Source organism: Callospermophilus lateralis, chromosome 2 (genome assembly GCF_048772815.1).
Source record: "Callospermophilus lateralis isolate mCalLat2 chromosome 2, mCalLat2.hap1, whole genome shotgun sequence".
Classification (NCBI taxonomy): Eukaryota; Metazoa; Chordata; class Mammalia; order Rodentia; family Sciuridae; genus Callospermophilus; species Callospermophilus lateralis.
Window position 1 is genome coordinate 17150925 of NC_135306.1, and position 26590 is coordinate 17177514.

Sequence of the window (26590 nt, forward strand, 5' to 3'; positions counted from 1 at the left end):
AGTTGGAAGCAAGTGAAAATGGAATCATAAAAGGATGACCAGCTGGGAGGAGGGGAGCCAGCCAGCCAGGCGGGCTTGGGAAGGAGGCTTTGCACCTATCCAGCACTCTCTCAGACAGGCTGTGAGCACCTCTGAGCTGTGGGGAGCAGGGGAGGCAGCAGACCCCTATCTCACCTTGTCTGCCTGCACCTCCTTCAGCGGGAGGTGCCATGGACACAGGCAGCAGATGTTAGTGATTCTGGAAGGGTGGAGAACAGTCTTAGGGATGGTCTCACTTAAAATGCCCCGAATTTACAGATTAAAAAAAAAAAAAAAAAAGCGAAGTCCTTTTGGCTTTGTAAAAGGCATTCCTTGGTATTATGGTTTGGATATGATGTGTCCCCCAAAAGCTCCTGTTAATGTAGGAATGTTCAGATGTGAAATGATTAGACTGGGAGAACTATAACCTAGTTAGTGGATTAATCCACTGATGGATTAATAATTTGAACTGCTTTCCTGGCTGATAACCGTAGGCAGGTAGATTGTGGTTGGAGGAAATAGATCACTGGGGAACAGGCCTTGGGGGGTTATATTTTGTCCCTGGCACCTTGCTGTCTCTGCTTCCTGGCTGCCATGACCTGGGCATCTTTCTTACGCCACTCCCTTTCACCATGATGTTCTGCCTTACATCGGGCCTACAGCAATGGAGTCAGCTGAGCGTGGGCTCAGACCTCTATAATCATGGAGTCCAAAATAAACTTTTCATCTTCTAAGTTGTTCTTGTCAATATTTCGGTCCCAGCAATGAAAAACTATCACACTTGGATTTTTGAGACAATCTTTCAACCTAAGCACCTTTTTTTTCCATTAAACTAAGATGCTGAACTGGCTCTCTAACCCAAGAACAATAATAAGAAATCAAACCACCATTCATTACCTTTTCAGCAACAAGAAAAGTGCCAAAGAGTATGCTGAGCCTTTTCAAACATGTCTCTTGAACCTTCCAGCAATATATGATGTCGTCCTTACTACAGATAAAGAAAGGGGCCCAGAGGAAAAGGCAGCAGCTTGATCAAGTTTGTACAGGCTCTGAGGGCAGATCCAGGATTTAAATCCAGGATAAAAGGATCCACTATCTGAACCATTTTATCACATTGGCCTTAGATGGTGAGCAGGGAGGCACTGACCACTTGGAGGTGGCTTAGGATGAGCCTAGCTTGTCCATTATGAAGGAGTTCTGTTGTTTTTCTCCAAGAGTTTATAGAGTGACAGTGCACGTAACATAAAATGAGAACTCAATAAATGGGACCTAGGAGACAGAAAGAGTAAATATCTTAAGACCAACGCAGTTCATGTATAGCTGAAGATACAGAGTCTTAGTAACCAGCATGATAGAAATTCACTTAATTGAATTCCCTTATGGAAACCACTTTAATGAAGAGATTAAACTTTTTTAGGTCTGCATTATTAACCACATATAAATGTATGTTTTTAATGTGCTTAAGGATATTTTAAATCCATTTAACTTTTTTTTATAGTACCTGCTTGGAAATGTAATATTCTCATTATAGAAAGATTAGAAATGTCATAGGAGCACAAAGAGCGAAATTTGCTAGAAAGGCTTCAAAGTACACCGGAGGATTAATATCACCAATGCAACAGAAGGAATACTGGTTCTGGTGGCCAAAGGCCCTGGGTTCTAATCCTGACTGAGACAGAAGCCAGTCCAGTGATTTGGTCAAATCCCTTCAATCCCTTAACTCTAATATTCCCTTCTGAAAAGTAAAGCCAGAAAGATGAAAGATGAACTAGAGGACCTTGAAGGGCGTTTTCTGCTCTAATACAGAATAGAATTCTGTGGTAGACATTTTGTGAGCACTTATGTTTATAGTCCACATTTTCTAGCAAATACCTTTCATGGATGGAAGTTTCTTGGAGTCCTTAGCAACATCATCATTATTCTAAATGAACTCAGTCTGAGTTCATGACAAGTATAGTATATTTACATATTAACTAATTTGTCCATCCATCCATCCATTCATCAAATGAGTTGCCTACTCTTCATCAGGTACTATACTCTTCATTGAGATAAGGATGATTAAGAAAATGTTTCTGCAATCAAGAAGTTCTAGTTTAGTGAGGGAAAGGGCAAATAAAAATCATTTCCCTGGCATTAGGCATTACTATTGTAAAATATGTGCTCTCACTTATTTAGCTTTTGTTTCACGGAATGCCTGCTGTGTACCAGGCATTGCAGCAGATGCTGGGATGAGATAGCGAACCAGGTGGTTGTAACACTTTCTGTAAAGGATCTTCCGTAGTGAAAGGGGTTCACAGTCGGCATGCGGTACCAGGAGAGCTGTTCCTTGACAGCCTGGCTGCCCTGGGGGTGCAGAGACAGAGCTAGAGAAAGGAGTCACCAAGGAAAGGGGTTAATAACCCTCATCTCTGACTGTTAGAGCATCTTAGAGCAGGAAATGCTTGGTTGCAAATAGTGGAGAATTAGCTGAGTCATAAAAATAGGAAATGGGAGTCAATAAAGCCAGTAGCTGTGGCATTGATGGAGATCTTGCCAGAGACACCCAGCCCACTGCTAAGAATGATCTCAGCTGTGGCTGAAACTGTGTCCAGAGAACAGAAATTACGGATTCAGAAAGGCAATACAAAAAAACTGATTCTTGGTGTGTGCTCAGAAATGAAGAACATCTAATATAAACTTTTGGTTTGAAGCTGAGAAAACTAAGGCCCATAGAGAAGGAAATTACTTGTGTCCCTAGAGTTAATATGTGAACATACACCAAAACCCTGGGGCCATCTTGGAATTAAAGGAAAAGCGGTGGAAACTAATTTATTAACCATGGACTCATTGTCTACCGGAGCTGTGAGATATACTTTTCACCATTATAATTTCTTCTTCCATCAGTCCTGTGACATAGAGACATTACTATCATTTCCATTCTGATATGAGAAAACAGAAAACCAAAGAGGTGAAGCAGCTTCCCCAAGGCCACTCAACTTCTGAGAGAATGTGAAGACTGAACACCAGTCGGTCACCTGTCCCCAGCACTTGGCGGGCTTTCCCTTCTGCCTATTTCCTGTTCTCCAGGCAGCCTTATGGGGATTCCTGGGGTGGATACTTCTCATTTAAAAAAAAATACATATTTGTTGAATAATGAATGACAGTAATTAACGATCCATTCCTAGTCAAGAAAAAGTTGTTTAGTAAGCACACATAGGAAATGAGGAAAATAAAAATGTAGCAGGACCTTTTTCCAAACAGACTTTTTATTGTCGCCAATGTTCCCCAAAATGAGCTGTGCCTTTACCTTGCAGAGCCACTGAGAGGAGAGAGACGCACCTCAGCCTCTGCCCTTTCTATGACAAAGGAGCATCCTCCCTGCCACCGGAGCCTGGCTTCCTGTTCTGTTGCCCACAGTAACCATTTTACGTCTCCCATTATGAATCATGAGGCGTGCGGCTTTGGGCAGATCATAAATCAGTCCTGGGAGTCTCGAGGACAAATCCCAGGACTTTTAATCTTTAATATTAGACGTGTTTAAGGTGGTGAATATTTCATGAAGGGGCGGGTCGAATTTTAACACATCGTTAGTGACTCCCACCCCACCCTGCTTGGTAAATCACTCCCATCCAAATTCAAGGCCCTCAGCTCTTTCCCTCCACTTCCCTTAGCTCAGGAATGGTCTGTCCAGGGGGTTGCACCCACCTACAGCACTCCCACCTTTAGAAGACCTCAGTCAGGTTTTGGGGTGGAGGCAGGGTTATAGAGAATATTCTAGCCTGGGGCCAGCCCCCTCACAGTTCACCAAGTACCCAGAGAAGAGGAACCATAGATTACTCCAGTCTGTCGCTCCTTCTGTCTTTCAACAATCTTGTCATGAATACTTCAAAGACTCTCTCTCACCCCTTCTTCACTCCATATTCTGTTCGACTGCCATTTCAGTTCAGCTGCTATTTATGAACCAGGCTACTTGCCGAATTCTTTCTAGGTGCTGAGGGTAAAAAGATTAAACAGCACTGCAATACATAAACAAGCGAGTTTTTTTTTATTTTAACACTAGAATGCCTTATATAAGATCCACTGCATTACATTTCTAGTGCATCAGTGAAAAAAGGAAGGTTTTTTTTGATGAATACAACATTTTGAAATTAGATCTGATGTAGTTTCCCCATGTACATATATGAAAACAATATAATGAATCCCACCACCGTGTACCTCCATAAGAATGGGACTGTAACGAGAATAAGATGTATTCCATGCTTGTGTGATTATATCAAAATGAATTATTCTGTTATGTATAACTACAAAGAACCAACAAAAAAAACGAGGAGCTATTGGTAATAGTTGTAGAACCTGCATTACCTAGTATCTTGTATGTTACTCGTTTCAGTTGTACAAGGTTGAGAGAATCCTGAAACACAAGCTGTGTCATTGCAAGTAACGTGAGCTTGTTAGCACCTGATTCAGTCTCCACATCCTTGTCAATGAAACAAAGATGACGGGAGACTTTTTTTTCCTGAGACCTGCATAAAATAAGTTTACCCGACCAGATGAATTAACATGATGATGCTTTCTATTGTCGTTAATTTTGGTATGCGCCATCAGAGTGTTTATATGTTTTTTTTTTAATTATAAAGAGAAAAAGAAACTCTAGGGAAAATGAAAACTCAAAAGTCCATAAATACCCCATTTTCAACAGTATGTTTCCATGGACATAATTTGAAAACTCTTGGGTCGGGCCACTCAGAATCACTGCAGGATGGAAGGATTGTGAGTTCATTTGTGTATGTGTGTGTACATGTGTGTTTTTGTCCATGTGTGAATTGTGTGTATGTGTGGGTAATCACCAAGAAAAGGAAGTAAGGCAGTGTGACAGCAATAGTAAAAATTGACCAGAGTCATGACAATTAATTACTTGTTCACCTTACATTGTTGAGTACCAACTCTGCTCTGCACAGTAGGCTGAGCCAGCCACTGCAGTTCCTACCAGCACTTCCCAGGATGAGTTCCACAGAATGTTGATCCTATGAGTGGTTCCACCAGCAACCCTCTCAAAGTAAAAAGAGGTGGGGAAAACTGTATGCATCACCCTCGTGGAGAATCATGTTCCACTGGCTCCAGGGAAGGGTATAATATTTGCCAAAGTTATTTATGTTTTTTTACAGAATCTATTTTTTTTTTGGTAAAGCATCTGTGAACATTCCACAAATATATGATGGGGTAGGGGGGACAATAAGTAAATGATTTTAAAAAAAAGATTTCCCTCACCTTGAGAAGTACACAGTGGAGCAGAAATTATTAACAGAGGACAGGTCAGAGAGCTTCAGAAAACTCTTTTAGTATTCCAAACTGTAAAAATATACTAGGAAATGGGATATGCACTAGCCAACTGAAATGAACTTGGCCAACAGGAGAATATGTTTCAGTGTGGAACGCCAGCAAGCATTCATGCCTCCAGATACAGACATGGTCTGGGTTGAGGAATGTGAATGGGTAGATGAATGTAAGGGAAAAAAAAGAGATTGAATGAGAAGAGAAAGGAGGAAAGAGGACAAGAGAGGAGGTGGGAGGGGAGGCTAGGAGTAGAGAGGAAAATTGTTTGACTCAGCTTTTTTCACTGTGACAAAATACCTGAGAAAAACCATTTAAAGAAATTAAAATATATTTGGGCTCCTGGTTTCAAATGTTTCAGTTAATGGTCAGCTGACCCCATTTTGTTCTGGACCTGTTATGAGGGACTACATGGTAGAAAGCCATGGTGGAGTAAGCTTCTCACCTCTTGTGGCCGGGAAGAAGGAGAAAGGGAAATGGGCCAAGGACAAGATATACTCCCCAAGGGCATGCCTCAACGGACCCACTCCATTCAGCTAGTCCCCAAGTCCTCCAATTTGCACCACCACTCCATAGTCCAATAAAATTATGGATCTGTCAATAGTTTGATCCAATGATGCTGGATCATTTATGAATCACTCTGCTCTGAAGGCTCTACCTCTGAGCACTGCTGCAATGAGGGACAAGCCTTCAGCATTTGAGCCTCCAGGGGATATTTTCAGATCCAAGGGATATAGAAACAAGCTAAAATTGTTAACATAAAACACCAAGACAAAATACATAAGACCAGGAGACCACAGGCAAATAATTGATTTTTTCCTAAAGAGGAAGTTGACAGTTTCTTGAAGGAGGAGGTGGTGTTTGACTCAGGGCTTATGGATGATCAAGTCTTGCACATTTAGGTGGAGAGAATTCAATTTTTGTTTACATACTTAAATAAATATATATTTTAAATAAATACATATTATCATAATTTAATTATTTGGAAACTGACCCTTCCATTTGTAGAGCCTGGTCACTGGTCACTTCCTGTTTCCCTCATCAAGTTGGGAGGGGCTTCAGCTACCGGTTGCACCTTTGGTCCCTGTGTCTCTAGTGCTAAGTGAGAACTTGGCAGCATGGGTGATGGTCTTATTGAATGGATAAATGAGTGAGTGAACAAATGAATGCACAAATGGATACATTTTTCATGAACCATGGTGGTCCATGATCCAAAACACCCTTTTCTTTACGGGCTTTTTCTGAAACTATCAGTTTACTTTATTTTCCAGGAAAGCAAGGAACCAGGGTAAAGCCTATTTTGAGAGGCAGCATTTCTCACGATTCCTTTCTGTTTGCTTCCAGGAGAGTGCAGCTGTCATGAAGGCTATGCCCCCGACCCTGTTCACAGACACCTCTGTGTGCGTAGTGACTGGGGACAGAGTGAAGGGTGAGTGGCACAGGACATTGGGAATAGGGCAGTGGTAGACCTTCCCTACCTCCTCTGTTGTGTTACTGGGTGCCCAAAACCTCCCTAAGGGAGAATACTTTCTCTATGAGAGATGTCCTCCTGAAAACCCCAGTGGGAAGCAAATCCAACTTTCCCACTGAATCCCATTTTAGAATTAAAGGTACGTGATTGATGAATCTTCTAGAGCACAAAGGCTGACATTTAAATAACCCCTCTAAACAAGAAGTGATCAATGAAAGCTTTCTTACATGGACTGAAGAGGAATCGGGTTTCCTCATATGCACTCAGATATGGCCAAGTGAGAGCTGGGGATACAGCTCAGTTGGTAGAGTGCTTGCCTTGCATGCACAAGGCTCTGGGTTCAATCCCTAGCATCACACACACACACACACACACACACACACACACACACACACAAATCAAATATGGGCAAATGAATTTTTACATAGGTGCCGAGTCTTACAGTAAAATGGAGACACTCCTTAGTAATATAGAAGCTTTGTCCAATAATTACCTCTGTGGAATTTGAGCAGTTGTCCAGATATGAATTCTGCTTGCTACTGACTAATATGATCTCCACTGTTTTTCCTTTCCCCTGGTTTCCACAGACCTTGGCCTTATACGACACTTGAGAGGGGCTATGATCTGGTGACAGGGGAGCAAGCCCCTGAAAAGATTCTCAGGTGAGTTGACAGTCTTATTGGGGTGTTACAATGGTGGGGAATACAGAAAGGGCTCTTAAGAAGTATAGACATGTGTCCTTGGACTATCGATCCTGGGCACCTCTGAGCTGCCCTGAGTAAGGGGGAACTCTTGCTAACACTAATGTACCTTCACAGCCCAGATCGCTATGGGAACCTAATTCCCATTTGTCTTGTATCTAGATTTATAGATTTCAGGTACCTGAACTGGAGGAGATATTGCTGATTATCTATTCCAGTGTTTTAAAAAATGTTCTATTAGTCATAGAATCTCATGTGAAACAAAAATCTCATATAAAACTTTAATATTTAAGCAGATAAAGACATAGGGGAAATTAAATGGAAGGACTGGGAATCACACATTGGTTTGAAATGATTCTGAATCCATGCTCTTGGCCCGTAGGCCAATCTGCTCCTGATGACTGGGCGGTCACTTGTGAAACTCCTACTGGGTGTAGAGACTGTGGGGGAAACCAGAGCCGAAACAGTCCCTGTTTTCAGAGTTGACTGTTTACCCAGGGAAAGAAAAGTAGAAATGCAAAGCAATGCATGAGTGAACTGATAAACTGATTCAAGAAATGACCGTTCAAGTTTGTGCCTTCAGGAATATGAGGGTCCAAGTTGGGTGGAGAAAGGAGAAAACGCCCTAGAAGGGATAGGAAGAGGGGCCCCTGTTTTCTTTTTGCTCTCTGCTTCCCAGGGAGTTCCCAATGGAAACTCTTACATTACAGGTCTACTTTCAGCTTGGGCCAAGGCCTCTGGCTTCCTGTGAGCAAAAGCTTTGTGGTTCCTCCCGTGGAGCTGTCCATCAATCCCCTGGCCAGTTGCAAGACAGACGTGCTCGTCACTGAAGACCCTGCAGATGTCAGGTAGGGAAGTCGTCTCCAGGACTCGGTACCAAGGACTTCTTGGAGCCCGGGACGTTCCTCAGTTTCAGGATCACAGGACCTCCTGTGCAGGAGTGACCTCTGACTGTGGTAGAGTCAGCTGATGGTGGACGTGAAGAATACTGTCAACTACACCATGCTCCTAAACTCCTAAAAGCACCCTCCACTGCTGGGCCTCAGTGCCATATATTGTGACATTATGGCTCTCATTTTGGGATTTTATAAAATATAAGCAAGGCTAAAATATTTATTTCCCTCTCTTTGGGATTTTTAATGAGCGTATCATGTGAAAAGTTATTACTTGCAGTATTTTGGAGAGTCATGAAGGCATCAGTTTGGAGAATGGGATGATCTCTACTGTGATTCTGGTACTGAGGATGGACTTTGGGCTAATCTAAGTGTCCAGATGTCAAATCTCTTTGTTCTTATGAAAGGATGGTGGTTCATCCCTCCTTATAAGTCTTGTACCTTGTAGAAAACTTCATTATAGACTTACTCTACTGTATTCTAATTACTTGTTGGCACATCGTTCTGTCCCATTATGTGATGCACTTCTCAAGGTTAAAGAAAATAACTTATTTAGCTTTTTAATCTCTGGTTCCTAGTACAAATTGGACAACTACTAAATGCTTATTGATTTAATTAACTCAATGGTCTTAGGACTGATCCTACCACTATTCTGGAGCTCTCTATTAGAGATTTTTTTTTCTTCTTCTTCTTCCAATTTGGTTAAAGGAAACCTTCCAGAAATTTTGATGTTACAAAAAATGGATTCCAGTTTTTCTTCTACATCTGCCTTTTACACAGATTATTGGTTTGTAAAAGTCAACATGACCACCCCGGAGTACCACCACTCCATGCTGTCTCTGGGTCATTCTGAATCAAGACACTATCAGTATGTCCACAGCATCTTGATAGAGAGCTCCTAGGACCCAGCTCTCCTACTTTGCCGTATATTTATTGTCACCTGTCACCTTTCACGAGGTCATCTTTTTCAATCTCTTAATATTTCCCAAAAGTGGCTGTTTGGAAAATAATAGATTAATAAAAGGCATAGCATTTAGAAAATAAAGCAATAACTACTATAACTGAGGAACTATGGTAGTTTTACACATGTATACCAGCACACACTAATTGGTTCATGGAAGATTATTATTATTTCCATTTTTTATATAATTGAAGTTGACAAAACTTGAGGAAATCCTATGCTAAAGTCTCTCTATACCACATATTTTAAAGTTGGAACAAGGAGCATCTATCTGGTTGAAAGACCATTCTCAAAGAGACTTAATGAGCTTGCCTGAAATCAGCTGAAAGAAGGTCTCTGCTAGCTGTCCACAGAGTTCCATGCTGTTGACATTGCCTGCACTATTTCAGGGAAGATAGAGGACAGATGTCAGACCGTATGCTGGTCACTCACTGAGGTGATGCAAATGGCTGGGTGGGAATGCTACCTCTCCCGTGAGAAACATGATCTCAGCCAAGTTCAAGTCCCTAAGCTTCCTTTCCTTTCTAGGATAAGGATGATAACAGTACCTTGCTTCTTCCACCCAAGATGTCCTATATGCCAAATATGTTACAAACACTGTCTCATCCCATGCTTATATCAGCTACATTGGTTGAGTCTATTATTTTCACTTTGAAAATTGAAAATAAATAAATGAGTAAATCAGAGGCACAAGTGATGCTTTCTCTAGTAGGTGACAAAGCCAGGCTTAGACCTGTGCTCTGCAAGGGTGGATAAAACATTGCATGCATCACCATTTGAAAGGAGCTGTGATAAATTGAGTTTTGCAAGCTGCACTAATAAACCTTGTTTGACATGGCATTGCCCAGGCGAGCATATCGTGGGTGTTCAAGGAATTAATAAGTTCCAGTCAGGAGATATGTTATAAATTAATAAATAATAGATCATAATTATAGATACCCAATAAATGCTGCCATGGAATTACAACAGAGAGATTAGAGGAAAGACTGTGGGAAAGCACAGGCCAGGGGAGACAGGTGAGCATTCCAGTAGGGTTGCAGAGGAAAAATCAAAGTCAATATTTTTATTTTACATCTCTTACAAAGTCTTGAGAAAGCTGGAGACCTCACTCTGCCAGAGGCAGGACTGTCAACTATATAGACTGTGACCCTCCACAGTGGCTAAATTGAACACAACTAATAATCACAAATGTTGGTGTGCATTTGAAGCAACTGGAATTTTCACATCCTTACCCTAGGAATAGAAATTAGTATGATCACCATGAAAACCTGTTGAGCAATATGCATTGCCGTATTTAATGTAGAGTATACACATACCCTATCACCCCTTGGTTCCACCCTTAAGAATATGCCTAGCAGAAATGTGTATATATGTGCCTCAAATAATACTAAAAAGAATACTAACAGTAGGCACTCATTGTATTGCCAAGGAACTAGAAAAAAAACACAAATATCCATCAACAAAAAAATAGATAAATAAATTAGGAGATAATCCTATGATGGAATATCATTAATGAGGAAAATGAGGGAACACAGCTACCATGCAGTACACCATGGATAAATCTCACAATATAATACTGAATTATGAAGTCTAGTCACAAAAAATATGTGCATGTATACATATATATATATATATATATATATATATATATATAATTTCTTTTTTACATATAATATATATATGTATATATTTTTAAACAAATCTTAATAATTAGTAAAAACTGAAGTTTGGGTGGGAAGAAAGAAAGGATGGGAATACCTTTGGGAGCTGGGGACTTTGGTGATGCTGATGACAATTGACCACTTTCTCTCAGTGGTTGCATGAACATTTTTATTAATGCTTACATCAAGTTGCACATTTTTTCCTCTATGTTGTACTTTTATTAAACATAAAGTTCATTGCTTAAAGTCACAAGATGGAATCCAATTGAATCTCCCGGGTTCAAATCCTCACTCTACCACTCAATACAATGCATGAACTTTTCCATGCCTATGTTTCCCCTGGAGGTTTGTGGAGATAAAAGATTATTTAAATCCTACAAGAGAGAGGTGAAGGTCAAATGGCATGATACAGGTAAAGTCCTGAATTTGGAACATAGCCAACTCCAGAGACATTGGTTATTGTGCTTGTCAAGGTATGTATGGTGTACAGCAGCATAGTGAATGTTTTATTCTCTTTTTCTTTTTCATTTTTTTCTCTTCCCTTTGATGAAAGGCTGCATCCAGTCAATGATGCATTTTCAAATCAACAGTATCTTGGTATTGAGGGCTTGCACTAATCCCTGTGCACACCCACACATATACACACATGACCATAGTATGCCAGGTCTGTGGCTTTAAGTGTATTGAATGTGTTTATGGAATGAATGAAGAGTCACATGTAGGGTAGACATAGAGTTCTTTGAGAGGTTGGAATAGAAAGAACACGTTTCTGGGCAGAGGAATTAGGTGATTATTCTCAGGAGAGAGAACATTGGAAATGAACCATGAATTGCACCTGCGATCTGACTGTGTAGAGTCTAAGGTGGGAGAGGAGGGGCCAAAGAAGAGAACTCTTCTCTGATGGCTCCTCTTCTCCAGCCTTCAGCAGGAAGCTGCTGGGAATGAGGATTTTTTGCGTTGGAGACACTAATGATGCCAGCTATAGCCGCGGAGGTGCAAACCCTAGCTAAATTTCATACAGATTCCTTTCAATTCTGGAAAACTCTATCTGAGCTCCTCCTGTGTGCCAGGCACTGAGCCAGGACCATAGGATTACAGAGATGAATAAGACCCTCCCCTGCCTTCAGGAGTCTCAAGGCTTAGCAAGGAGCACGGAACAAGAGACTGACTTGAGAGATGAGATAATAGTCACTCATGGAGAGAGCGGCACGGCAAACAACACTTATGGCTCCACACCAGGCCTTCTTCACAATTTCACCTGAAGCTGGTTCTTGTAAGAGAAATGTGAGAATAGCTATTATAGTTAGAATAATAACCATCCACAAAGCCCAGCTTTTGGAGCTTCTCAGTGATTTTTCTGTGATCTCAAATCAATGAAAATGAAATGGTAAAATGCTGTTAATTCCGGAAATGTTAAAAGAATAATGGAATATCAGATGCAAGCCAGCATTGCTCAGTTGGTGATAGTGTGCACATTGAATTAGTTCTAAATAGAATTAAGAATGTCTCCTTATTCTTTTGGCCTTTCCAGTCTAAGCATTGAGAATTTATTGAACACCTATTATATGGCAGGCTAAGTACTGGAGATCTAGAAGAAAAACAAGACAAGGATCTTATTTTTATTAAATGAAACAAAATCACAAATAAAAAGATGTACCTTGTGATAGTTGAAGAGAATGGAGAGAGATTTCAAGGCAGAGGGAAGACACAAAGGTACAGGTGATCAGACTCACTTGGAGAAGGAAGTACTCACAGAGAAGAGAATCTTTGGGTGAAATTTTCAAAGACTACAGGAAGTTAGGAGGTTATTGTTTGGTCAAAATGTGATCCCAGGACCAGCAGCATCAGCATGATATAGAAACATGTTAGAAATGCAAATTGACAGACTCCATCTATGCTAGATGGATAAGGACCCCCAAAGGTATTGGATTATAAACCCTAGAACTTGTAAATGTTACATTATTTGGGGGAAAAAAAAAAGAGAACTCTTTGCAGATGTTACTAAGAATCTTAAAATAGGTTGATTTTCCTGAGTTATCTGGATGGGCCCAAAATACCATATCATGGCAAGTGCCCTATTAATAAAGTACACAGAGAAGTCAAGATGGAGTGAAAGCTTGGAGCCACACAACTACAACCAAAGAATGGTAGCCACCACGGGAAGCTGGCAGGGGAAAATTCAGAGAATCCCCAGGGATGCTAGAGAGAGTATGGTCTTCATTTTGCCCAGTAATACTGATTGGGGACTTACTGTTGTTTTTAGGGTCAACTCCTGTTTGTGGTGATTTGTTACAGCAACCACATGAGACTAATACACACACTGAATCAGGTATTTCAGAGTTTCGCCCAACAAACTGATTTAACAAGGTCTCAGATGATTCTAATGTCCACTAAAGTTTGACTACAAATAACAAGTTAGCATAACAAGAAATAAATCTCGTGACTTGAACAGAAAACAAATGACATAAAGGTTTCACAACTCCAGGGTGGCAATAGCTTTTGACATAGTAGGATGTATATGCTCCCAGATGTTGCTGGGACTCAAAATTTCTGTCTCTTTTTAGGAATTTTGTTTTTCTCTGGGTTGATTAACTTTCCAGGAACACTTTCACCTTCTGTCCCAGACTTGCAACCTGAGTTTAGCACCACCAGGGTAAGAGATGACTTCTTGCCCAGTGGATTAAGCAAAGGTCCTGGCACTGTGTAGTCACAATAATAGTTCATCCTTCTGTGACACTGTTCCAGATGAGGTCACTTAATATTCACCCAATTTTAGCCCTGCTGAATATGTGAGGCCCAGAGAGGTCATGTAACTTGTTCAAGGTCACATAGCCAGTAAGTGGCAGCACCAGGATTTGAATTCTGAAAAGCCTGAGGCTCGAGTCCACATCCCTCATCTCCAGGGTATGATGCTTCCCTTTGGTCTATTTTAGGATATTGGCCAATATCCCAAACCAATGCCTAAAGGGATTGGTTTGGGATATTGGCCAATATCTTTAGTTAGCCAGACCTGGGTTATTAACCCATCCTTGAAACCAGCAAGGCTGAGGGAGCCCTTGACTATGTGGATTGAGATGACAGATAGGATAGTCCCCTAGGGAAAAATCAGAAAAGGTAACAAATAAGTGTTGATAAGAAAAGCACTCACAGATGTCCTCTCCATGGGCAAGGTACAGGGCCTTGAAGGGTCATGCCCAGGGAGGGAGCTTCCAGTCTAATCTGGCTGCAGAGTAGCAGTGTGGGATACATGGTAGAGGATGAAAGGAAAGAAGGGCAGGAGCTACAACATGCCTGGTGCTTTTTTCCCTTTACTTAGCTGTGGACCATATAAAAGGCATGTGAGGACACTTTGTTCAGGGCTAAGAGTCCCCTGCAGATGCTTCTGGGTGAGGTCTCTAGATACTGAAATATGCCTTGGGCCTAGACAGAACCCCTATCAGAAACAATGTGTTTTCCAGAAACATGGACTATGCATCTTAAGGTGGAATTCCCAACAGATGCACCCCAGGTATTTACTTGCCTGGGTGATGGATGATGTACCAGGCTCTAGAAATATAAAGTCCAGAAAGGGAGGGAGGAATAGGAAAGATACGGGCTTTGGAGTCATTCAGACCACAGGTGAATCCTGGCTCCATAATCGGTTACATGAGCAACCTGGGCCAAATCAGTTCAATTCTCTGGGCTTCCAAGTGAGAACCTGGAAGGTGGAGGTGCTTCTTGGGATCACACAACATATATAGAGTGACTGGCTGCCGCAGTCTGGCTGGGCACAATTCAGGAGCCACTTGTCAAAAGAAACTAACTTTATTTTTAGAACCACACACGCCAAACAAAACAGCTCCTCAGGCAAAAACCCTCAGAGCCCAACTGTCACCACCGGCTTCCCACAAGCCACACTCCCCAACCACCAGCCTCCACACCTCCCACAATCCTCTTCCTCTTGAGGCCGATTGGCTGGGTTGCATGGGCGGAGCCAAAAAGTCCCCCAATGAGCAGCTCCGTGGCCTGAAAGGACAGGGAAACAGCCCAATGAGCTTCACCGCAGAGGAGCCAATCAGCTAGATGTTGCTGGGGCCACTGTGAGCCAATCATTAGCTGGCAGTCTGAAAGTTTGCTGGGGCCCCTTTGGCTGTGGCTCTCAACAACTGGCACAGCGACTTTCAGGTAACTGGTATTAAAAAAAAATGGTGGGAAGTTTGAGTAGTAGTAGGAATTGCAATTCAAATTAGGAAATAACCATATAACACAGTGTGACCAGTCAATAAAAAGATACAGTTCATGGTATAGAAGCAGTACAGACACAAGGTGTCTGCTTTCTTTTTCTGGATCACATTAGATATCAATAGGAGAATTAAAAGAGAGGACAATAGGACTTGTGAGTTAGGTGGGAATGGATGTCAGACAGTTGATGAATTACATGGGGACAGATGGCTTTGGATGGACCGATCAAGGCAGGAGAGTCTGGGGGAAAGCCCTTGGTATGGCTTTTATATTGTGTGATAGTCATGATACCTTCCTCCTATTGGAGGTGAATAAAACGCAACATCTGGTCTTTGCATTTCCTGTAACCTCTGCAGGTTTGTTAATGCTGTGTGGATGGTGCACACATGTGCTTGTACATAGTAGGCAACCTAGGACACTTTCCTTTCCACTGAGGATGCTGATTCAGGGTGGGTTTCTTCAGCCCTTGCTAGTAGAATTTCAAGCCATTAAGCTTCCCCTTCAATTTCCCCATTCCTCATCATTTACTCACACAAACATCCTTTTCCCCAAAGCACAAGAGAATTGCAATAGGTAATTCACTTACTTGCTTAACACACAGGAGATTCAACTGTTCCTAGAGCAAAGAATAGAGAAGGCTCTGGTGTCAAACTGCCTGGGTTCAAATCCCAGCTCCACCACTTGCTATTGGACCTTGAACAAGGTACTTAAAATTTCTGACTCTCAGTCTCTTCCTTATAAATGGCAATGGTAATTACAGCTGTATTTTTGAGTGTCTTTGAGAACCAGATAACTTATTTAAACACTTAGTTCCATATTCATAAGCAATAATGACTAGCACTGATTAAGTGCTTAATATGTGTCTTACCCTGTCTACGGATTTACAAGTATGAATTCTGACTCCTCACAACAACTCAATGAAGTAGTTACTGATATTTCCAAATGAGGAAAATAGGCACCAAAATTTAAGGTATTTGCACAACAGAACACAGTAAGTGGCAAGATTAGAATTTGAACCCAGGCTGTTGGCTGAGTGTTCAGTACATACTGACTACTAGGGTGGCAGGTAGGGTTTTGGGCTTTGTATCCCAGTCTCTGTTGACCATTTTGTCCATTGAGTGGGGGTGTTCTTTATGCAAGTGAAATATGAAATATCCATGGGGAATGAGGGAGACTGTGTAAAGGGGAAGCCACCCTTGCACCCACAGCTGGATTCATGGAATTTGGGCATGAGAATGTGCCCGGCACTACCATATACCTCCCTTATTTTAGGAGAATAAGGCCCTTCTAATAAGCACTACTAAAGAGGCCACCACATTCCCTACTGCTTGGACCTTGCTCTTAGATTCTGGCTGCCTGTCATTCAGCCAGTGAGCCCGGAGACATATATATTTTCCCCATTTTAGTTTAGCGATCATAATAAAAGTGAAGTCTATTAGGATGAGTTTCTGCCCAGGCTTAGTAAATCTCTTCAAACACTGTTCAGCACCAGATTTCTGTTAGTCTTTGCCACTGGGGAGGCTGTGCCACGCACCAACTGTCAGCTCGGGTGGAGGGCTCAAGACACAGCCTCTGCTAAATGAAACTCAAATGGAGACTTTGGAATATAAATATTGAAGTGACCCAGGTTGGATAAAGGGGAACCAGTTAGCTAAGCTTCTATCTTACATGCAAGAGATGCTAAATTATTAAAACTTTAATAAATGTAATAATAAATATTTGATGTTGAATTATAGAAGGCTTTGCAGATACAGTGAAACTGAGAAACGACTTGTTATATCTGCATTAGTAGTTAAACACTTTTCAAATGATACTTCTGATGCCGAGGCGGATCTGCAGATCTTTTGATTAAAAAGAGGGAGAGAGATGAAAGTATGAGTCTTGGAAAGTATGCTGGGCTGGGCATCAGGATACCAGGGTCTGAGGCCTGAAGACAGAGATGTGTGGCACTTGGGCAGAGACCTTCCACTCTCAGATTCACATAATTGATCCATCTTCTAATGCCTAGGCAGTTTTAACCTCCCTTCCTGTCCCCCTCTGGCCTGCCAGGGTAGTGGTTATAATAATCTTGAGTCTCCACATATGGCAGGCCACTTATCACCAAGGATGAGTCCTTTTTTTCTTTGAATTGCAATGCAAAAATCCTCAGGAAGGACTATTATTGCCCAGGCATGTTTTAGAAGCCCATGCCTGGCTTAGTCATCTGTGATTAGGGGACAGCGTCATAAAGTACAGATATAGCCAAGGGAAGAATTGAAGAAACATCTACTCCAAGCCAGGCCTTCAAAATCCCCCCTGAGTTCCTGTTTATTTATCTGTCTTACAGATACAGGTTGGATTAAATTAGAGGTGGCAGATGTCAGGCATCTCATATGCCGACTGAGATAAATAGATACAGACTGTTGCAAATATTATGTTGGGAAGATTTCTGAGGCTTTAGATGATTCAAACGGGTAAACTGCCATGGTCCACTCATGATGCCTACCTTCAGTATTGGATGAGGGTTGTGAAGGCTCAGGTATTTGCCACCGCTGAAATGGGTGGTGGTTAGGGGTTCTCCCAATTTCTTATCCCATGACTTGATGATTATATTCCCTTATCAAATGAAGAGAGATTTTTGGCTGCTAAAAGAAAAGATGGTCATACTGACAGAGATGTTGGGGATGCATTAGAAATGGAGCCGTCCTATCCACAAGTCTCATCCATCCATCCATCGACGTTATCTCAGGGGGCATATTTGAAAGATCTCATCTTAGTACCAACATATTTCCTGAAATAAATTTCTGGCATGAAGCAGAGTTGAGACCTCCTGTGAAACTGCTCCCTTGGTACTGTCTGGCACTAGCCTGTCATTTGTATGGAAAACCAAACACTCTCATTTAAGTTTTAAACAAACTACCCACATTCCAGGGACCTTGACTTGCATTTCCCTCTGAGGCATGTTTGAGGGCTTATAAGCTCACAGACTGGGTGGGGCCTCCTCAGGCATTTTTTTTTTCAGCCCTTGTCACCACACAGATGGCCCTAAGTTGATAGAATCCCCCTCTGCTTGCAGGTATCTCCTGGCCCCCTGCTCTGTTGCCTGCTGTGATCTCACACTGTTTCCTAGAAACCCCTCTTTTGATGTCACCTCAAGAGGCTCTGCTTTCAGTTATGTGAACAGCAACTGAGGGGCAGTGTCCACCAAGATAAGCTAAGAAAAGTCATCATTTTGTGATGTTGGACCTGTTCACTTGGGCTATGTAGTCCATTCACGTATTTCCTTTAGTGCATCTTACTCTGCCGGATAAAGACCAAACCCCATCTAGAACACACGTCAGGGTGCAGTCTGGGCAGAGTGATGATCTGGATATTTCAGTGGTCAATTGGATGATCCTGTGTAGCGAGTGTGACTCTTTTTCTGATCACCCCAAAAGGAAAATGGCTATCAAAGAAGATCCCAGCTGCAAACAGGTGACATGTGGAATCGGGGAGGGTTTACAAAGGGAGCTATTCACAGAGTTTGGAGAAAGTTCTAGAAAAGCAGCATGGGATATGCAGGATCCTGTGGCATGTGTCACGGGATCAAGGCGAGGGTGAAATTTCCAGAACACGGAGAGAGAATCCCATGGTGCTGTGGCATTTAGTTAAGGGACACAGACAGCTCATGGTGACCCTGCAGGAAAGGCACCAGGGGAATAAATTGTTCCAACTTCACTCAATGGGAGCAATGAACCCAATGGAAGCCAGGTCCAGAGTATGCTGAAGTCACCTCCCAAGGCAGGGGTAGGACAAACTGAGGGGGTCCCTGAAGGAGCACATGGACGCCATCAGCACACACCACACATTCTTTCTTCCGCCTTTCCTTCAAATCATCCTCAAAAGGCCCTCCGTGCCTCTCCATGTTCACTGACACTCCCTTCCCGAGACCTTCTTAAGTAGCCTCACTGCTCCCTGTCCTCAGCTCACCCCACCAACATGCCTACGCCAACCTCTACACAAAGTCTTTGTTCCCTGCTTGAGATCATTGAGAGCCTCCCCACCCCCAAGTGCTCAGAATGGAAGTTGGACCAGGTCAGCTGGCACACGTCAGCACTCTCACAGTCTGGCCACCACTCCGCCCCCTGTCATTTCATCTCCCAACGTGTTCCCATTTGTTCTTTGCTCAAAACACCACACAGTGTTCTTACCTCCTTGCCTTTGACGGTGCTGTCCCTGTGCCTGAAATGGACTCATGGCCTCACAGTCCATACATACCTGGGGTGCTGCACATCCTCCATCACAGCCTTGCAGAAACATTGCTTCCTCTGAGCAGCCCTTTGTGAATGTGCCCTTCCTTCCCTCCCATCCACCAGCCACTGTTGCTTTGTTTGTATTGCTGGAATGTTCCTTCATGAGTTAGAGACAGGGCATCGCATTGCAGTTCATTATAGATGAGTACTCCACCCCCACCACATTCTTCTTACCTGGTCATCTGTGTGTTCCTGGAGGTCACAGATCGAAACTAAGTGTTCATTGTAATTGCCAGTTCTAAGCATGGTAAGTGACTCAGGGAAAGGATGGAGAACATTTTGATGATACTAATTTCACATTGTTATTTTGGTACGATCATGAAGATATTTTGATATTACCCACAAATATTGTCAACAAGTACTTCTGGGCTATCTCCTAGTATCACCTGATTCCTTTACACATAAATATCGCTACCATCAAAATTTCCTGTTTTACAGTGTTTATTGTATTGTATGGTAGCAGATTATATTATCTCAAAGTGATTCCAAATAAACAGTGCTTTTGAACAAGTAAATGGAATAAAATTTTTAAAAGATGGGTTCCTGAAGTTTAAAAGTTTGAGAATTCCTATTGTAAGAGAAGTGACCATATTGTTTTCCTTGGTGGCAGCTTTCCTAGGGCTGCTAATATGCTAATGAATGTCATGAATCTTTAAAAAATAAACTCCACATGCGACAGTCTCCTCAACATTATTCCAATAGGAGCAGGTTCAGAATCAACCTTCCTAGAGACACACTTTGGTAAACCCATATTAGCCTACTGTGGCCCAGAAGTTATATGAGTTAAGCTATTTGGTTCCCAGAGGACCTCTTTCAAAGCACCCATGTATTTTGGGGGAGTGTAGGGAATTGGCCTCTTTTCTGCTGGATTATTTAGTCAGGACAGTGGCTGCTGAACTCCACATTTTAGCTCCTGGATTCTGCAAATGGCACAGGACCCTCACAGGGTGAGGGGCAGGGAGTAGCAGGTAGAGATGATAACCATGCTTGGGGGAAGCAAGTCCTGGGAGAGGAGACAACCAAGATCCCCTAGAACTGGCAAAGAAGGAAGGATAAGGAAGTGCCAAAGAGAAAAATGTAGTAAGAGAAAAGAAATACTTCATAGCAACCCAGCCTTTTCTAACTCTATAGCCCGACAGAGCTCAGTCATTAGCAGCGCCAGAGCAGGTGCAAATCCCATCTCTGCCACTCACTATCTGGGTAACAGGAAACATGCGATGCTTCAATTTCCACATTTGCAAAATAGAGATAACTCTAGCTACCTTGTGTGATTGCTGTTGAGAATCAAGTGAGTCGATGCAGGTTATGTTTGGCACAAAAACATTGGCCATTATTCTTGTTATATTCAGTTGTGAACATGAATATTAATTCAGTTGTAGGAGTCGCTTATTAGGCCCTTCTAAATTCTTGCTTTTTCAGAAGGGATTGTGACTCATGTTCTTTGTGTCCTCTGCCCTTTCTTCCTGAGGCTTTGCATGTGCTAAATATTCAGTAAGTGCTAATGACTAAGTTGTTTGAGTGCAACTGAAAGATGTTTCCAAAAAAATTCAAGATTCAGAGCAATGTTATTCACAATAGTTCAAATGTGGAAGCAACTCAGTTGTCCGTCAGTGGATGAACAGATGAACAAAATAGGGTCTAAAACTACAATGGAATATTATTTACCTACCAAAAGTAAGGACATTCTGACATAGGCTATAACATGGAGGAACCAAAGAACCTTATGCTAAATGAAATAAACCAGGCATGAGAAGACCATTACTGTATGATTCCACTGACAGGAGGTACTCAGAGGTATAAGTAATGGAAACAGAAAGCAGAACAGTGGTGTAAGGACTGGAGAGAGGGGAAATGGGAATTGTTGTTTAAGAGGGGCAGTGTTGCATTTTGCAAGATGAAAAGATTTCTAGAGATGGATGGTGGACAATGGTTGCATAATGATCTATACACTTAGAACCACTGTATGTTATGTGTACTTTATCACACTAAGAAACAAAGTAGAAGAAATAAGAGAACGTGAAAGTGTTCATAACCATCCAGGGCAAGCCATGCCACACACCTCAGTGGCTTCCTGGCTGTAGTGTTCCTGATGCTGAGAGCCAGTTCCATAGTAAACCTCTGACTCCCTCCACCCCTTTAGGGCATCTCTCAGCCCTGCCTGCTGCCTCCTTCATACAGCAAGACCAAGTGAACTGTATTGAAATGGTGCCGCCTGGATTTGAACGTGACAAATGCAAGGGATGGATTTACCCATGATGGTGTCCAGTCCAGTAGTGTGGACAGTCTCTGGAAGGCAGGATGGGAAACAGCCAGGGATGCCCAGGCTTCCACAGATTCTAGAAGGGCCTGGTCTTCAGGGGAGTGTTTTGGTTTTCCACAAAGGCTGAGAAAACTATGGGTCAAAGGATAAGACTCACTTTCTTCACCACAAAATGGGCTTTAAAGGACATGATTTTGACCTCCCCTGGCCCCATGACACATTGGGCAACCACTGGAAATGTTTTCAGTTGCCATAACCTAGAGACTGCTGTTGGCATCTAGCAGGTAGAAGCCAGGGATGTTGCTAGGTATCTTGCAGCACAGAGGACCGCCCTCCTCCGATGAAGAATTACTCAACCCCGAATGTTGACTGTGCCAAGCTCAGGAAGCCCTGCCTTAGATGAAGCTATATTATCGCCACTGAACAGATGAGAAAACCGAGGCTTAGAGCCAATGATTTCAGACCCCTGTCTTTTCCATCACAGCCTCCTAGGGACCTGGCTGTAAAGGGGTTGGGACACAGTGCAGGCTATTAAGCCAGAAATTCAAGCATGAAGAGAAAAGCTGAGCTGCGTAGCTGTAGCCTGGGGAGACAGGACAAAGCATTGGTCCAGGGAGTCAGGCAGGGCTCAGGAGTGAGCATCAACCTCAGGTTTTTGAAACTCCTCTGGGGGAGTCAGAGGGGAGCTGTGCAGAGCCCGGCTGTGTTGGTTCTGCAGCCCCAGCTGTGCAGCATGGAGAAGCATCGCCGGAGGGAGTCAGCCTAGGTCTGACAACAACCCCCTCCTCCAAACTGAGCTGGAAACACCCTGCCCTCCCTTGCTGAGATGGATTTTGAACATTAAAAAAAAAAAAAAAAAGTTTACAATCCCAGCCAGGCAGGCATAAATCACGGTGCTTCTGTGCAGCAGCAGCAGACATGACTTATGGCCCTATCACCATGACAACGGGAGCGCAGCGGCTGGACGCACAAAAGCGCCACTCCCGCCTGACAGGCCTTGGCTGGGCCCTGATGGAGAGGCAAGTGTTCCGGAGAAAGGATGTATTCTCCGGAACTCACTGCCCATTTGTCTTCATTCTGAACCCCTTGCTCTTTCCCTCCTCTCCCCATCCCCAACCAACAGGTTCTTTTCCTCCCTCTTTTCTGCATGGGAAGGTTTTTTTCTTCTTTTAACCTATTCTCTAGGGGGTTTACCCCTCCCCCCCCAAAAAAAGACCCCAATTAGAGTTTACAAAGACCTCAGTGGGCCTGCCTGCCTGGCTGTCTTCCTAACTGTGTGTATGTTAATAGCTTCCATGCGTTGAGCATCAGTACACGTGGACCCCTTGCAGATATCTCCTCCATGATGCTGGCAAATCAGCTTTAGGTTTTCTTCCTGCATCTGAGTCATCTTCTGCATGCAGCTGGCATCGATTCCTCTTAACTGCAAACCACCTTTTTGCCCTTCTGCTGCTCTCCTTGTCTCACCGTGGAGACAAAGCCCACATTTCCCAAGGTGGTGCCCGGAGCCCTTATCTTCTCTCTGCTGTTGCAGCATGATCTCTCCTGAGAGCTCCATCTTTTTCTGGGGCCTCTTGTTCCTTCTGCCTAGAACAATCTGCCTCTGTATCTGGCTGCCTTCTGCTCTTTATCAGGGCTTCAAACATGCCACCACCTCTAGGAAGCCTTCTCTGATCCTCAGGTCTGATGTAGATGCCCTCTCTCCTGCCCACAGCACTGACTCCCCCCCCCCCCACCGCTATACTTGCTCTCTAAGCTCAGCTCTGCTGCATCTGCACAGTACACTGCATTCCTTGGTCCCCACCTCCACTGCCCAGACACTATTTCTTCTCTTAGCCACAGCTCTCAGCTCCCTCCCTCCTAACTGTGCTTCCTGCCTTCACTATTGCCACCCTCAAGTTGATGCCCCCATGGTGGTCAAGGAAATTGTTTGAGGTGAGGGAATATATTCTGTCCAACTACAAAATCCAATTATATAATTTCTCTAGTGAAACTTATTTTATGGGGTCTTGCCATAGAATTAAGTCTACATACTTGACCCATCCTTCATGGTTCCTCCTGTCTAATTTTCCATTATATTCTGGGCCAGCCAGCTAGGCTTGGACCATTTCTAGGTAGTCTGTGTTTCTCCAGGCCATTGTGATCCCAGAATGTCTGCTCCCTCACCACCATCAATTTCCAAGGAGCAGGGCTACTCCTACCCATTCTTTAGGTCTCCTTTCAAATGTCCCTTCCACAAGAAGGCCAGCTTATTGCTGCTTTAGATTAGTTTAGGTGAGTGGCTCTCTACCCTGACCACATTCATATAATTTGTGAGCTCTTAAAACTCCAGATGATTCCAGATGCAGTGGCACATACCTGTAATTCCAGCAACTCAGGAGGCTAAGACAGGAGAATGGCAAGTTCAAGGCCAGCCTTGGCAACTCAAAGATGGTGTTTCAAAATGAAAAGGACTGGGAATGTATCTCAATGGTAACACTGGGTTCAATCCTTACTACTAAAAAAAGAAAAAAAAAACCCAGATGCATGCTAGAACTTGTGGAAATTTTGAAAAGTGGCAGAATATTCACAAAGCCTTAAAATTTCTATCTCCTCACAAGTAATCTATTAAATAAGAAGGGAAAATAATAACCTTACAGCAGAAAAACCTGACCAATGCCACCTTAATGAACAACCAAGTTAACATCAGAAATCAAGACCATCTGCTTCCTGATAGCATACACTGAGAGGAACACAGCATAACTTTGCAGGTGCTCCTGCCAAAAATACAGAACCAACCTGAATCTAATCATGAGGAGACCTGGGACAGATCCAGATGGAGGGGCATTCTACAAAATAACTGACCTTCATCTTTAAGAATATCAAGGTCACCATAGCAAAGCAGACTGAAGAGCTATTGAAATTAAAGGATTGCAAGAGACCATGGCAACTGAATGCAACCCATGAGCTTGGGCTTCTCTTTTCTATAAAGAACATCAGGGGAATACTTGAAGAAATTTGTAATTCTATAATAATGCTATGCCAATGATGTCTCCGGGTGTCAATAACTATGTTGTAGCTACAAAAGAGAATGTGATAGTTTTTAGAAAATGCACACTGAAGTTTTGAAGAATAAGGAGGAATCATATATTTAACGTGCTCTCAAATAGTCCGGAATAAAATCGTGTATGATAGCCTCCCCTTTCCCTGTGCCCCAACAGACATTGCCTAAGTAGTTTGTACAACTGGCTTTTTCATTGCACCATCAATTCATGGCTTCTTGATTTTCATGGCATTCTGACTTCATATGCAATTGCTTTAAAATTAAATTCATAAGAAAATGTACTATAATTCAATAATAAATTCGGTGAGAATAATTTTTTAAAAGTATGTGATATATGCTAAGAAACACACACACACACACACACACACACACACACAGGGAAGGAGAGAGAAAACAGAAGAAAAATTAGGATGTGTGGGTCCTCCAACTTTGTTCCTTTAAAATATTTATTTGATAATTCTGGGTTCCTTTCACCTTAAAATGAATTTGAGAGGGAATTTGTTAATTTCAGACAAAAAAATAAAAATTCACCAATCCTGCTGGGATTTCTATAGGGATTGCATTGAGCCTGTAGAGCAGCTTACCATCTTAACAATATTAAATCATTTACCCATGAACATAGGATGTCTTTCTATTTACTTTCTATTTACTTACTTATTTATTCTTTAGCATTATTTTCTAGTTTTCAGTGTATAAGCCTTGCACTTACTTTGCTAAATTCATTTTTAAAGAGAGAATTTTTTAATATTTATTTTTTTGTTTTGGCGAACACAACATCTTTGTATGTGGTGCTGAGGATCGAACCCGGGCCGCACTCATGCCAGGCGAGCGTGCTACCGCTTGAGCCACATCCCCAGCCCAAGTATTTCATTCTTTTGAATGCTATTGGAATTGGGATTCTTCTAATTTCTTTTTCAGGTTATGCATTATTAGTACAGAAAAAAAATTAATGTTCATATGTTGACCTCATATCCTGCAACTTTGCAGAGTTGATTATTATTTCCTGTTGTGTGTGTGTGTGTGTGTGTGTGTATGTGTGTGTGTATTATGACTTTCCATGTACAAAATCAATTCTTCCATGAATAGAAATCATTTTATTGCTTTTCCAGTCTGGATGCTTTTATTTCTTTATCTTGCCTAGTTTGCCTGACTAAAATCTCCAATATAATGTGGAATAGAAGTGGCAACAATTTATATTCAATTTTAATTATTGTGTAAGTCTAATATTGCATTTAAAAAATTCTATATGTGTGTATCTGTGTGTGTGTGTGTGTGTGTGTGTGTGTGTGTGTGTATTCTGCTTCCAGAATTTTGATTCAGTTGGTCTGGATGCTCATAAAGGCAGTGAAATTTTTAAAAAGCTTGAGAATTTCTAGATCCACCTCTCTGGAAAGAGACCCTTGTCCTTGCCCACTGTAGCATGTGTTATAGTTGACTGTGATTTCTTGTTTAGTTCTCAAAAAAAAAAAAAAAAAAAAAAAAAAAATTCTGTTAGCACAGGGATGGTCACTTTCTCTTCTGGAAATCTCATCCACAGCAGTAGTGGCTGGTGCAAAGTAGAATGAGAAAACTTACTGTCAAAGTTTGTAATTCTCACAGCTCCACAAGATATGCAATGCTGTCCCCACTTTATAGAGGGGAAATTGAAGCTCAGAAAGGTGATGTGATTTGCTATGACCACACAGTTAAGTCTTAGCAGTGGGAGACTTGTCTTTGCAGACCCAAAGCTGGAGCTTTCCCCTCTCTAATCGGGCCTCTACCGCATGGTACATTTCTAGGC

General features: G+C 42.3%; 1 protein-coding gene across 3 annotated transcripts in view; it reads left to right on the forward strand.

Annotated features, from left to right (window-relative positions):
- Astn2 (astrotactin 2) overlaps positions 1 to 26590 on the forward strand; it is an 847605-nt gene that overhangs the window by 389333 nt on the left and 431682 nt on the right. For 2 of the 3 annotated variants that reach the window (XM_076845613.2, XM_076845614.2), the window contains 3 exons: positions 6673 to 6757; positions 7387 to 7461; positions 8211 to 8348. In XM_076845613.2, coding sequence (XP_076701728.1) covers positions 6673 to 6757; positions 7387 to 7461; positions 8211 to 8348 — 298 coding nt within the window. The remainder of the gene's footprint in view (positions 1 to 6672; positions 6758 to 7386; positions 7462 to 8210; positions 8349 to 26590) is intronic. The other variant, XM_076845612.2, reaches the window with a different exon arrangement.